We start from the raw sequence: 21,240 nt of genomic DNA on the forward strand, positions 1-21,240 counted from the left end.
CTGGCATGCTATGCTGCGCCAGGGAGGACATCACTGCTGTGGTTTCCCTGACCCACAACAGGAGCAGGGACATAGGCAGCTCTCACCCAGCTGGGAGAAACACCTCCAACCTTTGAGAAGAGAATATGAAGAGATTTGTGTTGATTTCCAGCCTCAGTTGCAGTGCCCTGGCCTCAAGGGCATGCATCAGATAAAACGCACTTGAGGCTGAAAGCAGATACAGCGACTGGTTTGAATGGAGTTAGAACATTCACCCAGGAAGGCTTCAGTGCTCAGCCATGCTCCTGGTGTTATTAGGTTAGCCTTAATGCAGCACATGTGGTCCAGCAGCCAGAGGAAATGGCTGGGACCTTCCTTGGAATTGATGGCTTTATCCCTTTGCATTAACACTGATCTGGCATTGCCTGCAGCAGTGGCCACTCTTCCTCTCCTGGCACACGTGCACAGCCCTGCTTTGACTGCAGAAAACAAAGAGGCACTACTGACTGTATGTGCTGCTGTTGATCTAAGCAGTGCTTGTAATGACAGCCCCAACTGGCTGGAACGGAGCAGAACAGCCATCCTTGCTGAGAGCCAGAAGCTTTTAGAGAGGGCAGGAAACGATGACAGCCTCTGCTCATGTATCCTGACCTCCCGAGTCCTCCCTGTGATGGATGAGGGATGGAAGGCATGCCCTATACACCACCACGCTGATTCCCTCATGTGCAGGACGTGCCTCGCTGAATAACAAAATTACAACTGCTGTACAAACCAAACTGAATGTGTTTATTAAGTAAAAACACTACTTCATAGGTGATTATTCTGGATACAGATGCAGTATCAGTGCTCTCGTGGTAAACCCCAGTATTTCTTCACTTCAGCTTCAATAAACCTATAGTTTGATTTTGCAGACTAAAATCTCAGTCTAAGATATTGAGTTACAAGCATGAGTAACTGTACTGTATTCAGGATTAGTTCTCAGTTTCTCTCTTTGTCTCCTTATACATCTGCCTGCTTTTCTCCAGTGTTAACCTTGATTTCAACCAGATTAAACCCAGACAGAATCAGTACAGCACCTTTTTTCTGGTACCTGATCACTGAATCTGACTTACCAGCCCTGCGGTTTGAGATCTAGAAGCGTGACACCAGATCTCAGGTGTCTCTACACAAGAGTGCCACTTCAACTATCAATACGATGTCTGTGAGACCTCCACCATGGGCCTTTGCTTCCCTCAAGGAAGGAGAAAAAGAACGGAAGTCCTCACCAAAAAGGGCCTCCCACAGCACCATAATGAAACATCCTTTTTGGAAATGCAGGAGATTCCAGGAGATGGTCAAGGAAGCTCTGGTGAGGAGAAACAATGTGTGGCAGGATTTCAAGTACTCCATCCCTCAAAGGAGAGCCTCAAAGTGATGTTTCCTCTTGAATCAAGTGACTCAAAATGATAAGCAGACAACATTCCCAACATGACAAACTGGTAATGACAAAGGGGAGAAGTTTCTGTTTATTTGTTCCTCTTAAAACAGCTTAAAAGCAAATATGTCCTATTTTAAAAAAGAGGGGATTCAGAGTGTCCAGAAGCTGGAAATAAAACCACGAAGGAGGCATTACATGGTCAGCAGAACACAGAAAGCAGAGGGTATAAAACAAATTTAGTCTCAGTGAATAGTGGATGGGTGCTGCCCATGGGAAGTGGAATAGCACATAACACTGCCTCTGCCCTCTGAAACACAAACCCTGATATCAGTTTGCTTTACTGCAGTACTTGATAGGAAAGCACACCCATACTGAAAAACCATTGTCAATTGGAAGAGAAAAACATTACAAACCTGCTATTGCTCCGTAGGCACTGATTCATGGAGTTCTATGGGGAAAGGGCGTGCCCAAGCAGAATTCGGAATTGCATAATTCCTCTTCAAATGAGATAGCCCTGGTGTGACTGCAAATAAAAAGTAGCCAGGCTGTTCCTCTGGCACTGCCTGGCTGCAGACCTGACCACTAGGAACCGCCTGCAACACTGGAGTTTGGACAGGGCTAGGCAGAAGCAACAGGCAGCAATACTGGGAAGTTAAGGTATCTCCTGATAAGCCAGAGTGCTCAGAGAGTTAAAGCCCACAAAGGGCTTCTATCACACTGACAAAGAGTGGCCCTGAGGGGCCTAGGAAGCAAGAAAAGGTTGCTACCTACAGGCCTGCTTAGAAAGAGCCACTCTGGTGGCCAGTGGCTGGTAGGAGTTCAGCTACAAGCCCTGCCCAAGCTTGCCATTAGCAGATAAGCGCTTCCCTCTCCACAATCCTCACTGAGCACAGGCAGTATAATTTCATTTATGTCCTCCTCTGCAGAGCACTCTGATCAGACTACAGAGCCCTTTCATCCTCTGTGGACAGGGATCTGGACTTCAATAGGATCTGCAGTAAGAATCAACTCAAAGCAACTGGGGGGAGGCAGCTGCTGGGGCCTCGGAGAAGGTTAAAGCAGTGCCTGTGCAGGGCACCCTGAAGCAGATTTTCATCTTCATCCTCACTTCTGAGACTTGTCCTACCCCACGGTTTGGCACATGCAGCCTTCCTGCTCCCCCACTCTGGTAAGCAAGATACCTGAGATTAGCAGTCCCAAGCGCCAGTGTCCCTGCACACAGGGGAGGAAAGGTGCGCTTCAGTCTTGTGTTTCACTAGGGAGTTTCTGGCTTAAAAAGTCACTTGTTGAAAAACACCATGGCGGGACAGCAGTTAATCAAACATGTCCTCAAACATGCGCTGCCCCATGGCTATGTAAACCTCTTTTTCCTCCGGCGTCATCTGGGCCACCAGCTCAGGGCGCTGGCTCACTTGGCTGTACGAGTGTGGGCGCCCAGCCACCGTCACAGTGGGGTCTTCTGCCACCACCTCGAACTCTTCATCCTCATCCTCATCCTCCAGCCCGTACATTGAGGTGGCCGTTGTGGGAGGGCGGGGAGGGGATTCCTCCTCCGACTCGCTTGTCTCACTCTCGGAGTCACTAGCGTTGGGACCGGAGAGAGGAGCGCCGCCTCCGACAGTGACTGCTGAAGCAGAAGGGGTCTTCTTCTCGTGGATGAGCAGGGCACGCATCACCTCCTCGTTATCATCCAGAGCTGCCCGGCCCTCCTCACGCTCCTGAAAGGCATCCAGATCCCTGCCCCCTGCAAAGAGACACAAAGGAATGATTGTTTCCTCACTGAGATTCTGGGACACGGACCTGAAGGCTTTCTGGACCCGTGTAAATTGCTGCCACTGAGCACACTCGACCAAGTCACACCTTTTTTTTTTATGCCAGTTCCTCTGCTCCTTTAAAAGACAAGAGATAGTTATGGTTTTTTCTCTCATAACAGCAGAGCAAGTATTGACATTTCCTAGGAGCTGGGAGGCCTGGAGTCACTGTGGCTCCCAGCTGGGAGCCTTGGCCAGGAGCACATGGCAAGAGAAAGCAACAAACACATGATAGGCAGGCACCTGGAAAAGACTCCCCCTCCCATTCCTGAGCTGTCAGCTCGGGTGCCCCTCAGCTGGGCTGATGCACTTTCCTTACTGTGGAGTAGAAAGCAATCTTTGGGTTCTAAATCCAGGCTTCCGGATGCCTGTATCATTTGAGCACCTAATGATGATGCTTGCCAGAGATACAAGAAGCACCTCAGTGCTGTTTCACAGGTGAACAAGCATAAGCTCTTTCTTCTTGTTCCTTTGTTTCTGGGTTGTATGACCAGAGCCTGAAGGACTTGCTGTGATGACCAAAATCACAGGGTGCTGCCAGCAGAGACCATAAATACAGATCCAAACCCAGGCGCTGCCCTGCTGAGCTCCCCATCTCTACGGGTTAAGGTGGAGAAGCTGATGAATCCAGGCAGACAGGGTACATGGAAACCATGTATTATGAAACAACATTCAAAGAAACCCATGTCTGGTAAGCCACAGGAAAGGAGTGACCACGAATTCCCTTGGCTTTTAGTGCTAAATGAAAGACTTCCTTAGTTCACCTGTTTCACAGCATTTTTTCATTCTGTGTTGAAAGAAACCCATCACCAATGCAGACTGCACCCTACAGCAGAGAAAAGCTTGGGCACCACCTGCACGGAAGTAGTGCTGAAAACCATGGAGGTCCTGCCAAAGAAATGCACCACTAACTTCACTGAACTTGTGTTTTATAGAATCACAGAATGGAAGGGGCCTTAAAGCTCATTCAGTTCCAACCCCTGCCACAGGCAGGGACACCTTCCACTACACCAGGTTGCTCCAAGCCCTGTCCAACCTGGCCTTGGACACTGCCAGGGATGGGGCAGCCACAGCTTCTCTGGGCACCCTGTGCCAGCGCCTCAGCACCCTCACAGGGAAGAACTTCTGCCTACAACATTACCTCAATCCCCCTTCTGTCAGTTTAAAGCCATTCCTCCTTGTCCTGTCACTACATGCCCTTTAAAAAGTCCCTCTCCAGGTTTCTTGTATCCCCTTTAGGCACTGGGAGCTGCTCTAAGGTATCCTCACAGCTTCTCTTCTCCAGGCTGAACAGCCTGTCTTGATAGGGGAGGTGCTGCAGCCCCCTGATCATCTTTGTGGCCTCCTCTGGACTTACTCCAACAGCTCCACATCCCTGTTGTGTTGAGGACACCAGAACTGCACATAGCACTGCAAGTGAGGTCTCATGAGAGCAGAGCAGAGGGGCAGGATCACCTCCTTTGACCTGCTGGTCACTCTCCTTTTGATGCAGCCCAGGATACGGTTAGTTTCTGGGCTGCGAGAGCACACTGAAGCCAGCTCATGTTCATTTTCTCATTGACCAACACCTGCAAGTCCTTCTCTGCCCAGCCTGTAGCTGTGCCTGGGATTGCTCTGACTCAGGTGTAGGACCTTGCACTTGTCATGTTTAAACTCCATGAGGTTGGCACTGGCCACCTCACAAGCGTGTTGAGGTTCCCTCTGGATGGCATTCCTTCCCTCTAGCGTATCAACAGAACCACACAGCTTGGTGTCATCACGAACTTGCTCAGGGTGCATCAATCCCAGTGTTCATGACACCGACAAAGATGTCATACAGGATCAGTCCCAACACTGACCCCCCTGAGGGACACCACTCGTTACCTGTCTCCACTTGAACCTTCAGCTGCTGACCACAACTCTTTGAGTGTGACCATCCAGCCAATTCTTTATCACCAAGTGATCCATCTGTCAAATCCATGCCACTCCAGTTCAGAGACAAGGATGTTTTCATGGTAAATAAAGTTGTAGTAGTAGGTGATGGCTACATCTTCTAGTACTACTGGCAAAATTCTTCATAGGAAGCAAGAATAAAGGTGTTGTGTTGGCAGCTTTGCGCTCAGCTCACTGCTTGTGATTGCAGAGCATAAGAGGCTATTGGACAGAATCTCCATGAAATTATATCAAGGTTCATCACACTGAGAGCTGTTAAGTGACAACAGCCTGAGGTAGCTCCACAGAGTCTGATTTCGTGACTCAGGAGTGGGGCTGTCTCTTGCAAGGACTGTTCCTTCCAGATCCAAGCATTGAATCTTGTCTGTCAGTGGTCCCAAGTTTCCGTTCTCCCTGTTTATGTCATCCAAGAGTTGTAGAAATGTGTTGCAGCAGCAATTTCAGGCTATTTCCAAAAGTGCCTTCTTCATTCTTCAGTAGTGGTGGAGGTTAAGCAGTGATGCCACCATGCTGAAAGAAGATATGCTCCCCCCTCCATGTCACTCAGTGGTATCTGAGAAACATTTATGCTGTGTACACCAGAAGTCATGTCAAGAAGCCAATTTAACACTACAGGTGAATTGGTGATTTGAACGTCTCGCAGAAAAATGGGGTGAGAATTCACCATGGCTGATGAGTAACAACAACATCTGCTACAGACTGTAGGAAGAGGGTGCTCCAGTCAGCTCACTTTCTTTATTTGGAAAATGCTTTGGGATCCGTATGCTTTTGGGATCCAAGGTGTTACATGCGAACAAGATCATCTGATATCTTCTGAGTGTTATTCCACATCCGTGTTCTTCACTTCCTCTAGACGTGTATGCTTCACTTCTCTTCGGAGCACTGCTGTTTCCGAGGTCTCATGCTCACCTGTGCAGTTGCCTTTGCCATCTTCCCTTCCAAAGCATAAACATTTTTGGTCTATAATGCTGAAATGACTTGGAATATTGCATCTACTGATTCACTCTTGTAAAAATCATACAAGGTCTCCGCTTCCTGTTTTTAGTGGTAAGCTTAAATAACACGCTTACCAAAGCCGAATGCTTCTATTGGTGGCTACAGGATCTTGACTATGGTCTGTGGACAATCTGAGCCCAACATGAATGAAGATAGAAGCAAAGATAACGAGAAACAAACAGAAAGCAATACAGACTCACCTGCCATGGTGACAGACCTTCCTACTGTACTTCCAGAAGCTGTATTTCTGACATGCTCTTCATAGTGTGAGGTGTCCTTGCCCATGGCAGGGGGGTTGGAACTAATTGATCTTAAGCTCCTTTCCAATCCTAACTATTCTATGATTCTATATAAAACCCATTTTGAAAACCAACTGGCAAGAGGAAGGCTGGCAGCACAAACCCACTGCTGGTAGCTTTGGTAGGCTTCAGAGTCACTGAATGTTATTAAATGTTATTTTTCAGCAGCGACCTAATAAAGAGGCAGCCTTTCAGGTGAAGACCTTCATCCAGAAGCAATGAGGTTTCAACATGGAAGTTGTTAACAGATAATTAACATCTTAGAAGCCCAGGAACCATTTTTTGGACAGTTCGGTTTTACTGACCCCGATTTCAATCCTGGATCTAATAAATCAGGATTTTTTAAGTCTATCTACACACAGGTGCTTTGCATAGCAAAGGGGAGCAGACAAAATCTGGAGTGTTGGGAGCAGCAGCTCTAAACACACAGGGGAACACGGTTTTGACAGCATTCTAAAAGCATCATGTAAGCAAAGCAGTACTTCTGCTCTGTGAATTTTCTTACCGTCTTTGATTTCATCAGGGTCATAAGCCCCCTGCACCGTGCTCTCCCGTAACCAAATTGGCCTTTCTCTGGCTGGTCTTCCTTCACCTGCAGACCGACTGATATCTTCCTGGTCCTCCATGTTGATGACAACATTCTGGGTATACAAGTCCTCATATGATGGTCCTTTTGTAGTCCATGCTTCCCGATGGTGTCCACCTGCAAGACCAGCTGCTGTCCCTGAACCAGGACCAGCTGCACGCTCCTTGCTACATAAAGAGATAAAAACAGAGCATTCAGAACAAGGCCCTCCTCAGCCAGCACTGCAACACTTAAAACTATGCTCAGTTATGTCCCATAGTCTGCACCAAGAATTTGCATTGTCATTTCTAACATCTGGTGCTAGGAATTTCTATACCAGCTTGCTGATTTGGGGAACTTGGGGATCTCAAGTGGGAAAACCTGCATAAAGCCATGGCAACTTCCACCACAGACACTGACGAGACAGCACTAAAGCTGCTGATGCACTCATTTAAAAACAAATATAAAATCCCAGAATGCCCTGAAATAAAAGTCACAGCAGCAGAACACTGTTGAACAGTAATGTGGTATTTGGAAAAGCCTCTTTTTGGCCTTCATACAGAAACAATATGCCATATAAAAAAAGCACTAAAGTTTAAAGAAGTCAGAGCCCAGAGAGACAGCATGCTTAGACCTGAGAACCATTATTACCCACAGGACTCATGAAGCAGTTAACCCACCATGAGAAACACAGATCAAACCTTTCTTGAATTGTGAGTGACAATACATATAAGTCACATCTCCCACATTACAGAGGAGATCTGTACCATCCACAGATGCTGCCTTGGGAGGACCAGGGAGTCCAGGCAGAGAAGAAAGATGAGAGGGCACCCTCAAACCAGAGGACCAGAGGGCTGGCCAAAGGGCTTTTTGTGGTGATGGTGTGTGGGAGGAGGCAAGACAGAGCTATCTTCATTGTGGAAAAGCTGGAGACAGAAAGGCTATCACTGATGTGAAGGGTATGCAGTCAAAGCCTAGGCTGCCTCTGTTTTCTGAGAGGAGCTGCAGCCAGCACATTTTCCTCTAGGGTCCCTTCTAGCTCAGGAGACTGATAGAGGAAAGAAACATTCCTGCTTGGATCTGATGGAAAGAGGATGTCAGGTGGAGTACTTTCTGCACAGTGATGGCAAGGAGCACAGGCATTCTCTGGCCTGTGCTGTTACCTGTGCATTGATAAGGGAAATCAGCTGAATGGAAACTCGCTCCTCTCTGCAGACTGCACCCACCCTCAACCATATCATTTCAGTCATCTGACTGCCAGTGGTGCCTATTGCTTTTCACAGCTAACAGCTCTGCCTGGGCTCCTCCTCTTGTCCAAAGCAAATCTACCAAGGATACTCAGCATCCCTGCTCTGCTGCCAGCTGAGCAGACAGCTCTCATCAGTGAGCATGGTTCCATCCCTGCTACCACCTCAACAACCTTTCCTCCAACTGAGAAGCTTAAATAAGGTTGCAGCTGGAGAAGACCTGAGTAATATGCAATATTTTAAATGCAGCAAGGACTTCACCACTGCTTGCTGGGCTAATTTTGCTGAATTGGTAGGGGAAAATATGCAGATAGGTGGTGATTTCTCTTCCCCAGAAAACAATACTGGTATGTTCAGCCACGGTTTGGATTGAGGGGTACTCACAGCTTCCCAGTAGTGAGCTTGCTGGGGTTTGTTAGCTAAATACTCCACGGCACCCATGTTAGCATGTGCCCACACAGTAGCCAGTTCTCTCCTGCAGCCATCCCTGCTAGGAGAGCTTCACAGCCGCCTCAAATTTTGGGGCAGCAGTCTCATACACATGTATTGCTTATATAACCTAAGGAGCCACACAGAGACCTTCTTCCCAGGGCATTATTTCAAGTGTTGGTACCTTTCAGCTCTCCAAGACAGGCGCGTGTTCTGTGAAAAGCACCTCTCTGCTTCCCACACAATAGATATCTCTAACTAGCATCTCCCTGACGATTTTATATAATCGACTTTCCTCATAAGGTACACAATGCAACTCTCTCCCAAGCTCTCCCTCCCCACGGCTGCAGTGTGACAGCTAAATACTCAGTAGTGCCAGGAGCTGCCTGATAATACCTTTGCACCGAGGTCCCTGTGAGCATGCCTGAAATGGACTTTTTTTTCCTATGTGGTATCATTTGGCAGCAAAACATGAAGTCGGGAACATTTCAGAAGTGAAAGTAATAACTCTAAGAGACACCTACATTACTAATTACTTGAAGCCATCTACTTCAATGTCCCACACTTAGGTGGGACCATCTTGACATGTTCTGTCTACTTTCAGATCCCAGTGAGCTTTGCACTTCACTTCGGTGTTGCACCTTCAGAGACGCTGTCGGTTGGAGCGTGCAGCGCCTCAAGACTACACAACTGGGGAAGTATTCCTTACTGCAAGAACAGATCTGACTGTTCAGCAACCCTGTTCCAAAGTATAGACTTAAACACTGTGGATTGGGCACCAGAAAAAAGGCCAGCTGCCCTGCAGGCTGCACAGAGCAGATGAGGGGAGTGCACTCTTAAATCTGTCTCTCTCTCAGATCCAAGATCTGCTTTTTTTCATCTAGTTCTAGACTTTATATGGCCATCCTGCAATCAGGAACTGTGGCAGCTCAGTGGCCCAGATGCAGCTCATTTGTTACCCTCTGGTTGTTTTACCCTGATGGAAATCCCTTCATCGGTGTTTAGCTGCCTTTAAAGGCAACATAAATAATCCCTGGCATAGCTGAGGTATGGCCCACAGAAACCACACTGTGCAGTGGGAAAACAACATGAAATTTTCATCTCAATGCTGCCCAGACTATTAAGAAAAGGTCTTGCATAACAGGGATAACTCCTTTTGTGCCTTTTCCCTTTTTCACTTTGCTGCTCTTAAGAGCTTCAACTTCACAACAGAGAACCCATGGCCCTTGGTAGCATGACCACAGCAAATCAATTCTGTGAAGATTTTTGTTATATAAAATCATGCTATTTTGACATAAGAAAATGGAGGGGTTATTAGAATCTTTCTATTTTAGAAAACCACAGCAAAGGGCTTAGGTTAAGCAGGTTTGTTTCAAAGGCTGTGGGGCTAAGTCATGCTCTGTCAAGATTAAGAAAATTAATGGCCTCTTATGAAGATTTAAATGACGATCTGCCCAGTTTCCCACAGCAGGTGAATGACAGTTATGCAATGTCAACATGGTCGCTCAGGGCTGTAACTCTTCTGAAAGCACATGAAGGTGCCTGTCGCAGTGCAAAGAGGAGAGGCAGGCGCTGTGTGACCTTTTCTGTTTGTTTCAGCATCACCGGATGTCAGGTTTGTGAATGATGTCAAGACTCCATAAAAACAGAGAGAATAAATAACCCCCCCAAAATAAAAACCTCACAGCAGTGTTTTCATGCAATTAGCTGCTTTGAATTAGTAAGTGTTGATAAATAATTGAATTATTGTATGTGCTGAAGCAAGTTGTGTTCAAGTAAGCATTTAAAAAGCTGCCTATTTATTTTGTCATACTCCGCACAGAGTAATTAATCTTTTACAGTGTTTTTTAAGTACTTAAGAGTCAAGTTAGTGGGTGCTGCTATTTAATCATGGGACTGCACCAGGCTTCTGCTGTGCTAATTTCCTGTGCACAGAAGGGGAAGACTGAGAAATCACCTTCTTTTTGGTTATCCCAGTTCTACTACTTAAACTACAGAAAAGGGTTTTTAAAGCAAAGTCTAGTGATTCAGCTTGGGCATAAAGACTTCCAATACCCCCCATATCACCAAAGACATATTGAGTGACCTTGGAAAAACCTCTTCCTCTCTATACTGCTTCTGTTTTTCTATCAGAATGATGAGGAAAATTAGCCACCTTCATGGCTAGAGGAAGACTATGGAGAGATAAAAAGTTTATTTCTATATTAATTAGAAATTGTCTAGCATGAATATCTGAGGAACATTATCTCTCAAGGTTAACCTGAAACAAAAAAAAAGAGCATACTGCTTGCTCTCCCATTAAGTACAGCCAAGCACCTCAAGGCACCTCAAGGAATGCTTCCCTCGTGGTACTTCCCTTCCCCCTCCACGTGTTAATTTAATTTCTTTCTTAAACACAGAGAACTGCATCACATTTCACCACAGCTGACAAAATTGACAGCTCCCCACATCTTGCTGCATTATTTAAACATCATCTGTTTTTGTACAGCTAGGAATGTTCTGAAAGAAAGTGTCATTCCCCATGGGTAGGAACATTTAAAAGAGTTTTTGACTATAACATGGCCTCCTCCCAAAAAATAAGAGGAATATAACAAGAAGGAGAAAGTCAGAAATAAAAACCAGCCTTATTACAAGCAATGTCTTTGAACTAGAATGTTGTTATATGTGCATTCGAAACACGAAGTACAGAATGCAGATAACTTAGTTTCAAAAGCTGGGTAGAAGAGAAAGGAATAGATGAAGGGTAAGGGTTTGAGCGAAAGAAGGGAGTGCAGATGGCACTTTCAGAGCTTTGCCAAATGGTTGCAATTTCCTTTTCTTAAGTACTGGGCAAGGGTTTATATACACACCAACTGCAGCACAGCAAACGGCAGGTCATTTGAGTACTGCACCCCACAAAAAACTACCTGACCAGAGGAACAGTCCTTAGCCCTGTCTAGTAAAAAATGGTTATGGCCCTTTGTCTCCTTATAAATCACACATTCCTTGGGGAAATCTGTCAGTTGCTTGCATAGCTGATGCTGAACAAGTAAGTCCTCAATGTGGGCAGAGGCTGCGCAAGGCTGGGGAAAGCCTCACAGGGCAGACAAATGCACTACAAGGAAACAGCACAACGAGAGAAGACCAGGAGCATTCCTACCTCTGCTTCAGGGCAGGGATCTCTGTGGGTTCTGGCTCCAGGATTTCATAGGCTAAATTAACGTCTTCTGTCTCACGAAGCAGGGCATAAATGGGCTCAATCTGCTCATTGAATCTTGCCACCAGTGTCCTTGCATCCTTTTTAGGCATTGCCGACTCATCTTCTTCCACTTCAGTCTCACAGAAAGTACATCGGAAAGTTCCTAAAACGAAAGAAGTTGCTAAGCACTGGGAAGAAAGCATCAGGTCTGGCTCTATACAGCCTTTAGAACAGCAACACTTTGCTGTTTCCTTGCTAAATAGCTTTTCCCCCTGACAATCTTTCCCCACACACAGTGTACCTGGCTATTATTTAAGCAGGTGACAAAGCAAGCATTTTGATTGCCATCCAGCAATACCCAGCTGGGCTCAGTTTCTCGCTCTGAAAAGCCCAGATGTGCGGCAGTACCTCTACTGAGACACCTCCTAATCTCAATCCCTCTTTCTTGATGCACATTTTAAATGATAGCCATGACTGGGCTGTGATAAAAAGCTATACAATATACTCTTAGGAGTGCAAATATTGTTGTGTTTCAGGTGCTTGCGCTGATACCTCCCAGGCCCCAAGAACAGGCTAATTTCACAATGAAATAGGGTGTAGTTTCAAACTGCACCAAACAGCCTGCAGTAACTGCTAGTATAACCATTTTCACTCTGCGACTAATGAAAAAAGATGGCTTTTCCTTCTGCTTGAGGGCTAAAACATGCAAAATAGTCATTAATGCAGAGCAGCAAGAGCAAAAACTTATCCCACCTCACCCCCATACTAACTTACTGAAATTAAGAATGGCAAGATAAGAACTGCGTGAATGGCAGTCAAGACTGGTTTACAGACCTCATCAGGATCCATAAAAACAGGTCAAACATAAAGGTAAATTAAATGGTTCTATGGCAATGCAGTTACAAGAGCCCCTACTGAACTCCTGCACAGCAGGCTTTTCAGTTTCATCGCTCCATTTGTGAGTAGGACCCTTGAGGCAGGACATGCACAATAGGACCTTACCATATGGCCCACTGTGAGGGGAGCAGCACAGTGTAACTACTTATCCTTGCAAATGCTGGACTGAGAAGGTAACATTGCCTCTTCAGAACACTTACATCCAGAGCAATGCTCACAGGCTTCTTCTTATTTATCCATTCTGTGACACCTATGCACATTTAGCATCATCTCTCAATACCCCAATGAAGTGATTTATACCAATAGGGAGCTTGGCCATATCAGGGAAATGATAAGCTTATGTCTAAAAATCACAGTAAGTCTCAGTATTGAAGCCTGCTATATCACCGATGCCATGTAGAAACACAGTCAAAAGACTGGGTTTCCCAGGGTACACAGGGTATGATGTAATGAGACAGACTGGCAAGCCAGGGCTTCTCGTGTCATGTTTTGCTGCTTACATAGATTTGCTAGTCTTGTCACTTAATTTTTCAGGGTACCTCCTCCTCTGCCTGTAATACAGCAATAAAACCAGACCTAACTTCTTCACTGACGGCCGTGAGGGCTAGACAATGCCTCCTGGAAAACACATAGAAGTACCGTTTATGACAAGAGGCAGATCTGTTGCCTCTCACCACAGTCTGTAGAGATGCAGTTTTCTATCTCAGCACCATCTGAAGTAGCTTTTGCTCAGTGTTACTCATAAATTAATGCAAGTGTGTCGTATTTGTGCTCTCCCTGTAATATGTACATGTTTCCTGCAGCAAACTCTCTTTAGGAAGTTTGTTTTAACCACATGTAAAAGCTAGAACACCCAACAGCAGCAGTATGGAAAGTACAGGATAAGGGGATAAAGTGCTCTTCTCTCCCATCCAAGCATGAAACACTCTGCTTGTATTGTCAGGCTGTAAAAATTGCCCCTACTGATTCAAAATCTGTCAGACTGGCTGTCAGACCAGCAAAAACTGAAGCTGAAGCTTGGTCTCCTTAGCCCACCTCTGAAGTTATCAGCATGACACGCTGGCAAACAAGTTGAATCAAATGAAAATAATTAGCACATCCATGTTGCCATAATGGACTAAATGAACAAACACAGGTTAATGAGGAAAACTTCCCTCTTTTTACACCCCCCCTCCCAAAAGTCCTGTTACATGTTCCCAAGGCAGCTCAGACTTTTCACGCTTCCATCTGTGAACCCCATGAGTATTTGCAGAAGACTGAGATCACAGGGAGAATAGTTCCAATTCAGAGTACCACAAAATCAGAAAGTAAATACAGCTCTAATGAAACAGAACTTCTAAAGCTATCTTAGATAGCTGCAACTTCCACCAGGGTTATTCATAAGCAAAAGAAGTTACTAGATGAATTATATAAAGAATCTGGGAATGAGTGAAATGACCAGTTTCCTCCATTAATACGCTGATTTTGTTTTTTGAGGTGATGCAGCATTTCACAAGAGACATATACTATTAGAGAACTGGGAAGTTACTTTGCTGTGACAGATGGCATTTATACATTGCAAGCCTCTTCTGTTAGACTTTAAGAGGTCATTAAATGTCACCAGAGCTTTCATGACATGGCATATCACATCAGTGGTGACACATGTTCCTTACAGAGATGAACTGCATGTGACAAACATGAAGTGGAGGCCATTCAAAGGCTGAGAATGGCAATGTGCCCATTCCAGTGATGTATTTCTTCCTTCAGCCCTTACACAACTGAGTTTTCCACTCAAATATGCTGCATAAACCAGGAAAAGTAGATATCCTGGAGCAAAAAGACATGATGCTTTGTTGCATCTTGGAAATACCAGTGGAGGGTGCATATATCCCCTCCTCTGCACACATGCTCAGGCACTCAACAGACCTCTTTGGCTGCATGTTAAAAACCACCCATCTGAAAGAGATCTCCTCATCTCCTCCCAGAGTCTCCAGGGGAGACACGCTGGTAATCTGGCTCCCCAAGGCATATTAAGATTAAAGCAGCTCAAGCGCTGAAGTATAGGGCCAGGGTATTGAGAGGTAATTCCTAATGACTTGATTTCACTTGAGAGAAGGAAAAGGTCAACTGCCCATATGCATTGCTTGCATGATGACCAAGCGTGCGTGCTGCATCTGAACTGGCTACAGCCCCCTGAATCAGAGCCCAGGTCCTGCTCACATCCTTCTCAAAGGGTTCAAAAGCCTCACCTCCAGCAACAAGGCGTCATCCTTCCACTCTGTTCTTTGGGATACTGCCCCAGACTCTCACTAATCTCATACTTATAAACTATTTCATTTTCAACCTTAACTCCTATCCATTTCAAACCTATTTACTGTTGTGCCAAAAACTGGACCTTAGCTCAGCTAGCTTCCATCTTGCTGCTAACCCTTCAGGTATATTTACAAGCTGCTATCTTCCTCATCCCACTATCTTCATTTTGCAATGTTCAATAAGCCACACATTTTTCTTTGCCTTTTAAAACCAAACCCCATTCCTCCAGCCATGCTGTCAGCCTCATCAGGCACTTTCTCCAGTAGCACTTTCTCTTCTTTCTGCTGTAAAGCTGGAAGTATACACAAGTGTCCAGACGAGCTCTCCCAAAAGCCCAATGGTATTAAGTGCTTCTCTGATAGCCACTGAGACCTTTTAACATCACAGTGTAACAGGTCATGAAAGTGCTGCCTCAATTATCACAAGATCTAGCAATGCTCCCAGATCTTCCTTCCTCCTTTTAGTCTTCCAGTTGAAAAACTCCATGTTTATGCAAGACATTTGTGTTAGATGCTAGGTGCCTAACACTGTACTTTGTAATATTTCAGATCCTTTTTATTCCTCCAGCCTTCATCCTCATCCCATTCTTCACTGCGGCACAAAGCATTAAGCCAATTTATTCTCCAAATCTCCCACAACCTTCTTTCAGAAGTAGCGTTATCACCATTACACGGAGAGTGAGCTGAGGTACAGATGGCACAATTTCAGAAGTATCTGCTGATTTGAGCAGTACTTGATTTGAGATGCCTACAAAATGCTTCCTAAAACCTATGCTTCAGAAAAGAGCATGCAGTACTTCTACCAATCTTCTTCCAGGCTCTAGAACCGAGCATCTCAAACAAGTTAGGTACAACAGCTAATGATAGCCTTTGAAAAGTTTAGCTCAAAATAACTAGTCCAACACCACACAAACTCAGCCAGCCTGGAGGATCAGATCGTGGTCCTGTGGCTACTACAGCCATTTTCTTCAAGTAATTCCCTGACTCTCACACTGCATGTTTCCCTTCTACAGCAAGCCAGACAAAAAGTGCATCACATGCACACAGCTTCTCTCTCACTGAGTGAAGCACATGTTTTGTGTGGAAAAACAAGTATGTTGCAGCGCAAAAGTTACAGGATACGCAAGCATTCCCTAACCCTGAGTGCTTCATCTGACGTTAAAATGAGAGTATTAAGACCCTGAGGAAAGGACAGGAGTTTCCTCGGTTCCTCCCAACAGGAAGCCAGACAAATGCCTCCCGCCACTGATGCCATGCTGACACCAGACCCGGAGCCCTCAGTTCCGCACAAGCCTCCACCACTTGACCCAACAAAGAGAAGATGGCAACCTGCTAGTGCTGCGTGGGGGGGGGGCAGGATGCCTTGCCAGCTTGCTTTCTGGCAACAAAGGAAGGATGAGAAGGAAACACCTTGGGTCTTCCTCTAGGTTCTGGAAGAGATATGCTTTGTGGGAACCTGTTAGCCCCAAGCCTGAGGTTTTCTGCCCAGCTCTTCCATCCCAGTTCTGGGCTTATCCCCACTCTGATGATCCTGTTCTCCGTGCTAGCAAGTCTTGCCTATCAAGTCCTGCTTTCTCAGAGCCTGGGTTTCTCTCACTTCTCAGACTGCGTTCGTCCTTCTTTTCCTGGGCTGCTTTTGCCATACTCCACCTCTCCCCACTCCTGTGCATCTCTGCCCCACACTCTTTGATCAGCTAATACTGCTTCTCAATTTCAGCCCTGGTCATGACATCAATTTCCTATTTCAAGCCAGAGCAATGGAAGCTCTTTTCACAGAACAACCTGTTGTTCAGAACAACAGAATACAGGCAAAGGAATATACATTTCTCCGGTCTCCTCTTCCACCTTCTCATCAGCCCATTCTTCACTACTGGTTTTTGACTGAATTTTCCTAAGCAATTTAAATTTAGTTGGATGCACAGAATGGGAAAAAAAAACCTCCAAAACCCCTCAGCATAAGTATTTGACAAAGTTTTGAACAGGAAAAAAAGCCCAGAGCATTTCCTACGCCCGCCCTCCACAAACAATCCAAGCTCATGCAATGGAAATACTCAGCAACCTAAGTAATAGGGAGTGCTGTCAGCACAAATTATAATTAACTTCATTTCTCATTGATTTTCAAGATTCACAGGACTGCTTACGACAACACCTAAAGGCACTTCTCTCCTGCATCATTAAAGACACAAATGGTTGTCCAAGTGGCTACAACAGACCTGGATCATTAGTTGCCGTAACATACTCCACGTTAGGATACAGGGATACTCACCTACTAGAAGCAGCAAAACACAAGCGGTTAAATCAAAGCAAAGAGAGTTTTAATGACCTTAATGGACTGAACTAGTAACAGAGTTAAACCAGTTGATGTTAAATGGATTAATGATAATACAGATTAAACTGTAGGAGTTGTTGATCTTTTGTGACTTCCAGACTTAAACAGACTTCTCAGCTATCATGAAACCATCCTCACTATCTCAATGAGAAAGCAACCCAGTGTGTCCAAGTGGGAAAAACGCCCCTGCCCCACAGAAAGATGAGTCTCCTGTTGATTTCATCAAGTAGTTTTCCCTGGCCCCATCTCTCTTCCCGTATTAGAGATCTATAGTCCCAAGCACATTTGTATTCACGTTTGACTTCCAAAACTCCTGTTGCTTTAGGCAAAAAAATAGAGAAATCCATCAATAAAAACTGTCTCCTGAACACCACAGCAATACTGTTAATCTCTTGCAAGTAATTCAGTGTTCCTACAGATGCATTAGAAGAGCCAGTGACAGAGCACAGTGTGCTGCATAAAACGTAATGCCACATCTCAGCTTTCTGAGACAGGTTTCATGGGCCACTGGATCTCAAGCTGTTGGGGACAAGCCACAGCCCAGGGCTGACTGCAGCACTCTGTGACACAGAAAGTGTATGTTTTTGTATTAGTCCTGTTTGGACTAATATCCTGTTTGGAATAGTCCAGAGCAGACACTGCTGTCAGAGCTTCTTATGGTACAAGAACAAACACTGGAACCTGTGTAGGGAATGTCAGCATTTTGGACAGATTTGCCTACCCTACTTCTGCAAATGCATCAGGCTTCATCCCAGTCCAAAAAAAAAAATTCCAAAAATCAAATTTCTAACTATAGAAAAGATAAAGTACATTGAAACTGAGCTGAGTAATGTTGGTCAGGGATGGTTACAGAGCAAAACCTGAACATGTGGGTGATATCTGAGAGCACAGAACCAAAAAGTACATGGGATGGTGCTGCCCAGAGAAGCTGGTCAGTGCAATGGCTCTAGTTTGAAGCTGAGTACGCAGCACCCCGTGAAACAAATAGTGATTCTTGCCAGATGAGGCCTTAGCAGACGTGAACATGGACAGCTAAATACAGCACCCTGCCCCCAAAACTGACAGCTGTCTTCATAACAAGCTGAGAAAGGATAGCATCTCCTCCACCATTCTCCTCCTGTCCTGAAGAAGTACCACTTGGGTACATTAGGATTATGGGCAGGAAGGATAGCAACAACCGATACTAAAAGCTGCGTGACACATCCTGTTATCAGATCCTAGACTGAAACTTGCTAAAACATCTTTTACATCACATTCTGCCTCAGATGAGTGAGGAGTGTGTGGAATGCACATTTATAAAATGTCAAGTACAGCAGTTCAGTTAAAAATGGGGCTAGGAATGAACACTGTAACTAATATTGTTATCTGAAGAGAGATTTTCATCTCTTTATGAATTTTTCTTAATTCCTAAGAATTCACAAGGAATTTCTGTTATCTACTGCTTACAAACAGGATCAAGACCCTAAAATGAAGGGGGGGGGGAGGCATTTCCTTTTAACTTTATATGCCCCAAATCTAGATTCAGTTTTCCTAGGTCTGTACATTTTCTAGCATAAATCCTATTGAGCCAACAGCTATGAGATCGATACTTCTCAGTATTGGACCATAAGGCTTTAAGATGGATTGCTATGAGTAAGGGAATGAGCAAGGATTGCTCACCTGCAAAGAGGATAAAATCCAGGTCCTTGGATCAGCATTCAACTGTCTAGTCCACATGCCTGACAGGTTTGGGAAGGAATCTCCTAAACTCTACTTATATACTCTTTTGAAGGTTCCAAATCAGCCTTCAAAAAAGGTGTACTCCATGAATTCAGTGCAAACCCCAGTATTTCATTACACAATTCAACACTATTTCATAATACATGCACACCAAAAGACAACCCTAACTTTTGAGGACAAGATTTTGAGCCTTAATAATGCTTAAACATTTTTCTTGTTTAATATAGATGCAGAATATTGAATTGCCCATCAGGTATTAAACAGAAAGTAAACATTTCATCTGGGATTAATGTCAATCAGTTTCTTTTCAAAGCTTCTATTATTGTAAAATAGATGTAGCCGACACAGCATTTAAAGGCATTTATACAGGAGCATTATTTCTGATTCAGATGAGGTAACTGTGCCAAACCTGCAACTTACCAACATATGCAAAATGATTAAAACAATTTGTTTAAAACCAAAAACAAGATGGCAATTTACAACACAAAAGAGAGACAAAGGCACACTCCTGAACATGCAGCAGGATTAGCAAAAGATGAAAGAAATGTATTTTATAACTACCATTAACCAGTGTCTCACTATAATCAGGAGGAAATTTCACTTAGCCAGTGCATATGTTCATGTATCATTTATTCTCCCTGAGAGCAGTGCGTAAATGTATAAAAGCCAAGGGACTGGCAGTCCTGGAAACAGAAGGTCTCTCTGTTCAGCTGTAGAGCAGATTTTACTCAAGCAGTTACATTATCCTGGCCATAATCTGGAAAAATAGTGGTGCTGGAATTTTATTACAGATCACCACAAACAGTGTCCAGCACTTGTTCTGGACCCTTCTGGCACAAAATGAACCCTGCTGTTAACAATAAAAGTAGGCATTGCTGATATAAGATACCCTTGGCAACATCTTCGAATACGCAAGGACAGCATTTTTGTTCCCTGAAAATTTCAAGCATTTAGGGACAGGGAAACAGAAGGTTTCAGAGGCTTATTCCAAACCCCTTGTTTCAGGCAATGGCAAAAATGAAATAATTCCCACACCTGAGATCCATTTGTTAAACCACACAAGTCTTCTTCTGGAAGAGATCTATTCTTCCATTTTTGCTGCCACTTCCGAGTCCCTTCAGTAACATACAACAGATTCCCTGTGGAGAGATATTTACAACTCTGGCATACCTACCATGCTACTTGTAACTCAAATAGGCTTCAAATTCAATAGGGAGTGGCTCAGAAATGCCAACAACTGAAATCCTTTACTTTCAAATTCTCTTCAGAGTTAATGTGTAGCAAGAAAAATTCCCTATTGCGTAAGCTTCCTCCACAAAGATACTAGGGCCACCAACAGAGAACAATACAGATTAATACCCAAAAAATAACATGTCATTTTCTCATTGTAATAAACTCCAGTTTTAAAAAAGGGTACCCGAAGGAATATGCTGTGGATGCTGACATGCTGCACTTCATGCAAATCTGTTCGTGTACACACAAGATATCTATTCAAGAACAAAGAACAAGAATGAAATCCTTAAATCATCGTCCCAAGGCAGTAAGCAGTTGAAAGGCAAACAGGGCAATGTCAGAAGCATGTGTTTCCACACCAGGGCTTCAAGCAGTGGTGAGACTTGGGATGGCAGCAGCTGGCAGCAGTGAGAAAGCAAGCAGCCTTATTCTCAATGGCATCACACAACACCAACAGGATAAGCTGTTCCTCAGTCTGCTTTTCCCTTTTTGTTTTCCAAGAGGCTTCAGAGGCCCCTCACAAGGAACAAAGTAGGTTTTTCAGATGCTGGGTACTTAAAAACAAAGACAGCCTATTATCAAAATAGATGCCATGTTACCCTCCTTCCTGAAGGTCTGGGATGGCTCATGGGCAACACTCACTAGCTATTTACTAGTGGAACAGATCAAACTCCTAGCCTGCAGTTTTTGAAAGGCACCCAGCACTGCAACAATATACATGAGTATGTGTTGTGAATGAGTCCTGCTTTCCAGTTGACTCTTAGCAATTCACATTTTGCTGGGAATACAAAAGGCAACGCAAGTTACCATCTTCAACAAAACTCATCTGTATCTTCAGTTATCCAACAGGTAACAGATCCTCTTCTGAAACAGGCACCTACCCTTTGCCTGGAAGTCCCACCTTTTAACTGCTGCCTT

The 21,240-nt window shown here is 44.7% G+C and overlaps 1 protein-coding gene across 2 annotated transcripts in view; it reads right to left on the minus strand.

Moving 5' to 3' along the window:
- Positions 1–750: 750 nt before the first annotated feature.
- The window catches only part of GTF2E1 (general transcription factor IIE subunit 1), a 55,592-nt gene continuing 35,102 nt past the window's right edge, over positions 751–21,240 (minus strand). For both annotated transcript variants that reach the window (XM_057415994.1, XM_057415993.1), the window contains exons 4-6: positions 11,815–12,016; positions 6,940–7,187; positions 751–3,140 (exon numbers count right to left, since the gene is read on the minus strand). In XM_057415994.1, coding sequence (XP_057271977.1) covers positions 2,710–3,140; positions 6,940–7,187; positions 11,815–12,016 — 881 coding nt within the window. In that variant the 3' untranslated portion in view covers positions 751–2,709. The remainder of the gene's footprint in view (positions 3,141–6,939; positions 7,188–11,814; positions 12,017–21,240) is intronic.

This window comes from Pezoporus wallicus, unplaced genomic scaffold, assembly GCF_028554395.1.
Source record: "Pezoporus wallicus isolate ANWC-B61680 ecotype Strahan unplaced genomic scaffold, APGP_CSIRO_Pwel_v1 contig_6814, whole genome shotgun sequence".
Lineage (NCBI taxonomy): Eukaryota > Metazoa > Chordata > Aves > Psittaciformes > Psittacidae > Pezoporus > Pezoporus wallicus.